The 9,448-nt window shown below is 40.7% G+C and overlaps 1 protein-coding gene across 14 annotated transcripts in view; it reads left to right on the top strand.

Annotated features, from left to right (window-relative positions):
* LOC108026163 (very low-density lipoprotein receptor) overlaps positions 1–7,538 on the top strand; it is a 35,068-nt gene extending 27,530 nt beyond the window's left edge. For 8 of the 14 annotated variants that reach the window (XM_017096899.3, XM_017096897.3, XM_044095509.2 and 5 more), the window contains 4 exons: positions 28–132; positions 4,615–4,751; positions 4,816–4,962; positions 6,184–7,538. In XM_017096899.3, the coding sequence (XP_016952388.1) occupies positions 28–132; positions 4,615–4,751; positions 4,816–4,962; positions 6,184–6,225 (431 nt within the window). In that variant the 3' untranslated portion in view covers positions 6,226–7,538. Of the gene's footprint in view, positions 1–27; positions 133–4,614; positions 4,752–4,815; positions 5,425–6,183 lie in introns of those variants that run through there. The other 6 variants (XM_017096902.3, XM_017096901.3, XM_017096908.3 and 3 more) reach the window with 4 other exon arrangements.
* The last annotated feature ends 1,910 nt before the right edge of the window (positions 7,539–9,448 follow it).

The raw sequence follows: 9,448 nt of genomic DNA on the forward strand, positions 1-9,448 counted from the left end.
ATCCATAAATCTACCCTTTGCTTGTAGCGCGTATCCCAAGTGTGCAGCCCACTGCACCGAGCCACCGGCCCACCAGCCAGTCGTCCAACTCGACCACAGAACTACCTCAAGATGCGCACAGTGAAGCGCCGGGTATGCGACACTTTTCTACGAACTCTATGGTGGTGGCTTTCTAGGGTTAAAGTAGTACCCATTTGTCACGGAAAACTTGGTTCAAAAATTATAAATTAAAGAAAAGCTGTGATAAATATAATTTTTTTAAATAGGTTGAAGAGGGTTATTCCTGTTTTATAAACTTGTAAAATTTATAGAATTAGCTTTAAAGACATTATTTATTATCTTTTGAGCGAAAAATACTTTTAAAGAGAAATCAGTTTCCTTTACTTAAATATTTATCACAGCTCCCTTCTTTTTTAAAATTCTCCTATTGTACGCACCCTTAGAACAAAAATGTATCTCAAATCACCTCTGACTGTACTTTTTTCATCTACCATATCTGGTGTTTGTTATTTTTAGTCGACCTGTCTCACTTGTGCTTATACCCTTGTAAACAGCATTTACACCTGCTTTTCCCGGCATTTTAATTTCATTTGACATTTTCGCGAGAATTTCTGGAGAAACATTTACACGGATATGCACGGCCATCGTCATCATCATAAATCAACATCAATGATATCGACGTAATCACTCAAAATGCACACATCCAACCATCCGCACGACCTTTGGCCCAAATACTCATGCAAAATGCGGAGCGTAAAACATAAATATCGGGTTCACACACAGGGCAAAAACCACAGAGGGGAAGCATTGGTGACATGTTTAATGGCAACAGGACAGAGGACCGCCACCCACCGATTCCCAGAGCTGTTCCCTGGGCCAACTTATGTATATGTATAAACCGGGTTCGGGACTCTGGGACTCTGGTATCTGGAACTGCGAGCCCAGAATTTGTCCGTGCAATTTGCGCAATGCTCTGGGATGCGGGGATGTAGGGTTTGGAGGGGATGTTAGGGGATAGTAGGGGATACTAGGGGATGGTATGGCAACGTAACCGAATGATGAACGACTGACAACCGCAGCGGCAGGGGCAGGAGCAGGGCTATTTCAGCGGCAGTCGTCAACAAATCGCCACGAAATTAAATTGTACATAGGCAACGGCCGCCCACACAGGCGTAGTGATATGGGGCATGGCAAATGGTTTAACCAGAGATTCGTCATCCCCCCAGCACCATCATCATCATCATCAGCATTGTGATCCTCCCAGCAAATTGGCGCTGTCAACACCTCCTCGAACTGTCGACATTCGGGGGCGGGGATAGTGCGAAATATTTGCGTTGGCCGTGTGGCAAAAGTGAATTACAACCCATCTAGCCGGCGGTTTATCCCTAAAAACATGTCGCACCGCAAAGCCCGTTTCTCCATCGCCATCCACCACTCGACTGCTGTTGCATGCAGGCCGTTTTCATCCGTTTTGCTGAAGCCATTGATTTAAATTGGAATTTCTTTTTCGGCGCTGGCTCGTCTAAATGCCGTATCATTATTTTTAATAAACCCACATTTAGCAGACGCACTTTGATCAATGGGAATGCGAAATTGAACAGTCCTCGGGTATTAAAAACGACAAGCTACAGCGGCATGAACAAAGATATTCCTTTTTTTGCTGTGGCAACCGAATTTGTGACTGTTTTTTTCGGGGAATAAATGAGGCCAATAAAAGGTATTTTCTCTGCTTCCGTGGGCATCAAAAAAGAAACTCAAATTTTAAACGAGAAGAGAAATGCCTTGCTTACTCGTGTCTTTTTTGATGAGTGTGCTATCTTGGCATACTGAAATCTATGTATGAAATTACTTTAAAAAGTTTATAGTGACATTTTATTAACAGCAGTATTGTTTGCCCTAAAATGCTAGAAGAACTCTTAAAAAACCCAATTAGGGAGGTAAATTAGCAAGCCACACAGGATATAAAATAAATCCTCTGCTCTCTAAGATTCTTTTTTTCAATCTCGACCATTGCCAGTCGTTATCCTCTTTCGTTGTCCTGCCAGCTTAGAGGCGAAAAGTGGGCAAACTTCCGGAGCTTTAAAACGTTGTCATGCCTACGGGCTAAAATCAAGTTTCCTGCAGGAGCTTAGCGAGAAGCCCACACAATTGCGCCTAATTACGCCAATTTAAAGAAGTCCTAGTGGCGGGCGAGGGCTTGAAGGTCGAGGACTCAGGACTCAGGACTCTGGTCCTGGCCAACACATTAGCGGCCACGAGGGGAGGGCCTAAGCAAACTAGGGGGTGGGTGGTCGTGGCCAGGCGCGGGTCAGTAAATAACTATAAACTAGTTAGGGACTATTTCAATTAGAGGGTCCAGCCCAGCATAACTGCAATTTCAATTAGCGGTCTGTGCCACTTTTTCTATGGCCATCTTTGCCCACTTCAGATTGCTTAATTAAGCGCCGGCAAAGTTTCGCAAATACCCCAGAGAGACACAGAAACTGAGCGAAGGGCGGCGAAATGGCGGTGCGAAATCCAGATGGACAGAGCCCCACTAGCCATAAACTTTGAGCCGTCGAAGTAACGACTGCGTTTTTAATAGCCGGCCACATAAAATGGCAGGAAAATGGAGAGGGCAACCGGGGTGAAAAGCGGGAAAGGGGCGGAAAAACTGGGCGAACAGCTGCTGCTCCTTGCAGCATTTTATGACTTTCATTTGCCTGCACTTCGGCCAGTCCGGCAATTGTTATTGTCCGCCTCTAACTTTACTGCATATTGCCTTCGAAGTGAGGAAATGCCACAATGGGGTCAAAAATACCAGAAACCAGGGGCCGCCAAAGCCGCCATGTTGTTTATTTTTGACTTTCTCGCATAAAACTTTGCAACTTTTCCTGCTGTCGGTTTATCTAATCTGTTTACATCCCCTCTCTATGTCTATCGGGGGGGAAGGGGAACCCTGAAACAGGTGACGGAACATATTTTATGCGTTTTTATTTCATTTGGCCGGGGAAAATTGTGGCACGGCAGCCATTTTGTCGTACTTTTTATGGCACTTCCGTTGGCCGGGTATCCTAGGAGGGGGGGGGGGGGGGGGTCCTTTTTATAGAGGGCTTCCAGGGGGTCCTGAGCACCTGCTATGCGTTATCCTGAGTTGGAGTTTCGAAATAAATATGAGAGCACATGTGCGGGATTATACAAATGGGCGATGAGGCATAACTCTCTGTTATGGGTGTGTATTTGTGTGCTGGCAGCACGGAAATTGCATTTTGTATAGATTAGAAGTGCGCAATAATATATGACATTTATAGGCGAGCATAAAACCAGACGGCAGAGATGTGCTCCACAAATGCAAATTCTGTGAAGCACTTTTGGCAGGGAAATAAATTAATCTTGTCGAAATGGGTCAAAAATGGTTGGGGAGTACCAGAGTTTTGTGAAATGCTATTTAGCATGAAAATGAATGAAAATGCCTGAGCAAATTTCAGAAACAAAAGCTACTGTTCAAATATCTAAGGTAGTTAAACCTCAGTATGTGCTTGTTTAGAAAATACAAATATTTCTGCTTCACAAAATAAATTTAAGGCAGTGACAAAAATGTTAGAAGCAAACTTTTAAGGCAACAGCTGCTGTTTCTGGCGCCTCAGTCCCCCGAAAAAGATAAACAACCACACGCTTAAAGCAAAAGGAAATCGTGCAATTAATATGCCAGGACAACGTGCAACTTTTCCGATGTTTGCCCTGCCATTTGACTGTCTGTTAATGCCGCCAAAATAAATTTGCAGCTTCTTAACGCGCGCCCACGCCGAAAATTCCCAAAGAATCGATGCCGCACATCTGTTGCCGCTATCAACTTTTAATGATAATTCCCTGCCACATGCTCTCAAGCAGATCCAAAAGCCCCTCCTCCTCCTCCTGCTGCCGATTTTTGGACACTCGTAGGGCAAAAATTAATAGCAGCTGGGTGTCTATTTTTGGGGAGGTGGCACTTATTTCGAGGACCCGCCAAAAAGCGCCGCATATCCTTTGCCAGACGAACGCGCGCCTCCTGCTCTCTCAACTTTGTGCGCTTTTTTCTGCTGTTGAACAAATTCTAAACGGAAAAATATGAAAACGAATTATGATGACAGCGGAAAAATCCTACAACTTCCTGCCAGGACAACAGCAAAAGGCAGCGAATAAAGGCGCACAGAGGCTGACAGCAAAGCCAGGGAAACCCCAAAAGCGGAAATATTCGCCACGGGATGTAGTCGTCGTCGAGTTTACTGCTTCGCTTTTTTTCCTTTCCCATTGCCAAGCTCCCAGAAAGACAACATTTTAATTATATTTGGCCATAGGAATTATGAAATTATGGCGAAAAAGAGGATGAGTTCGGGGGAGGCATCTATTATTACAATTTTCAGAGCCTGCCTTTGATATTGGAATTTAGGAAAAATCTACAGTTGGTTTCATTGGCACACTTAATTGGTGGTAGTGGTTTTTAATATATTTATAAAACATCCTTTTAAATATTTACATGGTTTTGGTATAATAACAATCTTCATCACTGGTGGTTACATATATGTTTGGTTGTCTATAGTTGTATTAGACATTTTGTAATTTTGGGATTTTTTCTTTTACTTTCTCCTTGAATAGATCGAGCAATAAGCGCTGGCAATGGCACAGACTCAACCGTCAGGGTCGATAAGTCTGCCGAAAAAACGGAAAAGGATTACGGCCAAATAGCTCTCATTGTGATAGCCAGCCTAACGAGCACAGCCCTAACGGCATGCGTAAGTTTTACTACCAATTCAATAACTATTTAAATAAATAAATATTTTATAATAATACAAACAGGTAATATTTGTCGTCTATCGACGCTGCACGCGGGCCGTGAACTCGATGAACTTTGAGAACCCCGTCTACCACAAGACCACGGAGGATCACTTCAGTCTGGAGAAGAACGTGACGCCGCACATGTACGCCACTGCCATGGAGGAGGAGGTAAGCGGTTCGGCCCCACCGATGGCCACGAATCCTAACGACTTTAGCTACGTCCGGTTCTAGGGAGTGTCCCACTCCCATGGGACTGCTAGGTGCTAAGTTAATGTTGTACATAGATGGCTAAGTGCTCGTATCATAGGTGTACCTATCTAGGGCTAAGACTAGTGGTATAAGTCCTGAAAATTGTTGTGAACGTAGCAGGTTTTGAATCCCCCATTTAATCGAACTGTTTTCCATTTAAATGCCGCGAGCGAACGAAATCACGGTGACAATTTAGATATTAAAAACGGTAAGTTGTGGTCACAAAATCCCTATTTGATAATTATTGGCATATTATGTTACATAATTGTCGTCTCGTGTGCACAATTTAATTATCATTTTATTGCTCTTTAATTTAATTTAATTTACCGTCGATTTGAGCATTCGGTGGAGCAGCCCCCCTTTGAAATGCGTGCTCTTTGAATTCGATGCCCGTGGGTCTCGCTAATTGCAGAGCTGCAAATGCAATCAAAATATGCATATCAATTGGCCAATTAACTAAAAGGCCAATTAAATGGCCGCATTGGAGCGTCAAAATGTTCGGCGGCCCGACAGCTGGCCAACTAAAACGCGAAACAACTCACTTGGCCAGCACATTTTGGTGAAATATTTCAATTAAATTAGGTGTTTTTGTTGCCCCACCTTGGCACGTTTTGCAGCTGCTTCGTTGCCAATTTTAATTAAAGCGGTTAATTAATTAAAACGTTAAAAATAAGACAAATCCAGGCGGAAGCCGACAACAATGCACAACAATAATTACGCAAAATTAAACAAAATGGCATTAAGAGAGATTTTCTGTTTGCCTGGCAACCAATAAATAACATCATAATTTGCATATAAGCAGGCGATTCGGTTTACTGAAAATTCAGGCCACAGGCTTAGCGGTCGGCTGTTTTCATTAGGGCTTATAATTAAATATCGCCGTTGGTAAAGTGTTGTGGGCAAATCTCTTTTTTATTAGTACTTAGCGGTGATAATTATTTGGCAACTTTTTTGTGGCAAAAAAAGATTATTTTAAAGAAAAACGAGAATAACCTTTTCAGGTGAAGTGATTATAATTTATTTTTGATATATAATTTTTTGATTTTAATAAATTATAAGCTATAATATTTTCCTTCGCTTAAGTTGTAGTTTAATGACCTAATATTCGCATTTAAACTAATGAAATACTCTCTTTTCTAGTCCGTCAATCCCCTCTTTGAACCCGGCACCGAATGTGTCTAGGGCACCGCCAAAGATCCACTTAAATGCATATCCAGCAAGAACTGGCCGGCTGACCGCGAAGACCTACAAAGCATCTCCTACTAGTAATTCCTTTTTGGACCAAGGCCCCAAAAAACTCAACTAAATAAGTGAAAGTTCAATGTGAGAAATGCTAGGAACATGTAACTTTCATTTAGCAGTAAGAAATGAAGAATGCCAAAAAGAAAATAGAAAAGACAAGACATCAGCAAGGGGGAAAATGAAAATACTCAACAAATTCAATTTGTTGCCTAGTTTAAAATTTAATTTAAATGTAACAACACTAAACACACACCCACACACAACCATACACACACACACACTGACACGCCCATAAACTAATAACAACGCAAACTTTTCTAGGCGCAACGTTTTGACATCGACTAGCGTCGCACCCACACAAACACGAAAGCATATCCTTGCGCCCACACAAGCAACGCCTCACACTCACACTCACTCGCAACCACACACACACCACACACACACACACTTGAGCCCAGAAGAACTCAGAGAAGGAACGAGGCAGGATTCAGAGCCAGAAGTCCAACTTTCCTTTCACGTCCATGAAATCAATTGTAAAAAGTTAAGACATTTCGTTGAAGTTTTTTGGTACCAAAAGAAACATTTTGTGAACTCGAAAAATAAGATAATAGCTAAACTGAAACTGTTTATAGACCTAACAATTATTGTGACTAGCTATAATATACATATATTTTTTGTTACCAATGAATTAATAAAAGCAGTTATTATCTTGAGAGTAAAGTTTTTAGCACCAAGTTGGACAACTTTTTAGCAAAATATTTGAACAAAGAACTCTCTGTAAATACATGAAAAGTCAACTGAAGCAAAAACTTAAAACTAAAATGTTTAGAAAAAATTTACAAGCCAAAAAAAGAAAATTAGAATGTTTAAAATTGTATGCATATTTACTTTGCTCCGCGTTTCTTTCTTGGGTATTCAAAACAATTTGCTGTGATCAGTTTAAAAGCATTAAACCTACATTAAATCATCTTTTTTTGTAGTAAGCCTAATATTCTTCTCATTTATTTAGTGTATAAACAAGCTTTCATATGTTTTAATTTATTCACCAATTTTACACAGCATCAAACATTTTAATGTGTATTGGCAATTTTTGGTTCCTGTGAAATGTATTTTAATTTAGGCATCGAAAGTATTTGCTTTAATGCTTTTTGAAAGTAACATAAAAAAACAAAATATTAGCTAACTAGAACTGGTATGTGTGTAAAGTTGAATAAAAAAAATTTATGATGGTAATAAAACAAATTAATAAAGAATATTGTAAATTAAAGTTTATTCTGAAAAATAAAATGGAATTTTAATGATGAGTTGGGAAATGGAATAATTAATATATAGGGGTAATATACTAAAAAAAAAACTTTGGATATAAAAAAAACTATATATATTTTAAAATCTAATAATTATAAAACACAATTTCTGGATAATGAAAATATATTTAAAATATATTAAAATGATAATATAATATATTTTATACAATCTAGATACTTTTCTAATCTTGAAACATGAAAAATTTGAAAAAGATTAATAATTATGATAAATATATCATATAGATAATATGATTAAAAATCTCTATAAATAGGGAGTAAGTTGCGAGAACGCAAAATATGTAGATATACCTTTAGCAGCAATCTAGATACTTCCCAGTCCCTGGAAGCAACAAACTTAACTTGTGTATCTGCATTGTGCTCTGGAGATTGGAAATCCACTGGATACGAATATCAATCAACTACATGCGATTGGTTCATCTGGATTATCATGGCGATGATAGGCGCATTGAACATCACATGCAGGGCGGCACAACCTATTCGGCTTACACATTGTGGCTGATTGCCTGGACTTAATAGCCTCAACGCCAACACAGCCCTGACTTTTGATGGCCCACAAGCACAGGCACAGACACACATCCTCACGGAGACGGACACCCAGCCATGAATTATTAAATGCTAATGCACAACTACGGCAATTATTTCGCATGAGAGGGCATCAATACGTAATGAGCTGCGTCCGGAGACCGATTGAGGTCGAAGTTTGAGATTGAACAGTCGTTAATGGGTGGTTTTTGGACGCCTTTCGATAGGCACAAGCGACTGTCTAGCCTCGACAGGTTTTAATTTCATGCCACAAACTCTCGCCATCGAGCCCCCTAATTTATGGTTGCCTATTATCTCGGAGGGGGAGAACAAAAGTCCAACGCTGCGATTTCCGTTGTATAAATAAGATTTTTATGCCTTTCGGGGGTGTCTTTAATGTTATAATTTACGTAGCGCGCCTGGAAGCGGGCCACATTATTTTTGTTTATTGCCTGCCGGACAGCCGACTGTCAGCGAAATGCTGGCGAAGTGTCGGCGTGTTGTGAGCGGATTCCGGATTTCGGCTGGCGCATCGATTTGAATCGATTATCCCCGGCTTGGGGCCATCGCTGGCTCACGTTTGCCATGAAAATAAAATGTAAATAAAAGGCGACAGCGACACATTTGACACACGGCAGCGATAACTTTTTCAATTTAGATATGATCCCGAAAGTATGTCGGGAAACGGCTGGGATAATCCCCCGTCGCCAGGTGTACGGGGCTGAGCCTGAGGTTGAGGCTGCCTTCCATTAGCAATATGCGACCAAATGGCAAAGCACTGTGTCCCGCCCCCCGCAGCACCGAACAAAGTGAAATCTACGGCGAAAGGGATTCCCCCTTTTGGCACATAAAGGCGCAGGGAATAAGCGATGTGTTGGTGTGCGTGCAAGGGGACTGCGCGCCCGAGGATGAAAATCTGCAATTCAGCCGGAACATAGCATACATTTTGTCGTTTTGCCAGCCGCAGGCGGCCACCAAACAAAAACCCCCGCACACAAAGTCGTGCACTGCGAAAAACGGTTGTGAAATTAAGCTCAATGAAGTCTTGAAAATATTATCTGAGATGTCTTGTTCTTAGAATTGTAGTTTAAATAATATTTAATTTAACAGATACCTCTTAACCTGCATTCTTTAACTTAAAATCAATTTCCGGTGAAGAGGACTTTGTCCTGTTAAAAAAAATATATAATATTTGTTTTTAATAAAGAAATGCTAGAAAATACATTAAAAAAAGTATATATATGTTTATGAAATAATTGCAAATAAACGTAGCATTCATAAAATGACAGAAAGGATATTTTTATAGATTACATTTA

The sequence above is a fragment of the Drosophila biarmipes genome, chromosome 3R (genome assembly GCF_025231255.1).
Source record: "Drosophila biarmipes strain raj3 chromosome 3R, RU_DBia_V1.1, whole genome shotgun sequence".
In the NCBI taxonomy this organism is placed as follows: Eukaryota; Metazoa; Arthropoda; class Insecta; order Diptera; family Drosophilidae; genus Drosophila; species Drosophila biarmipes.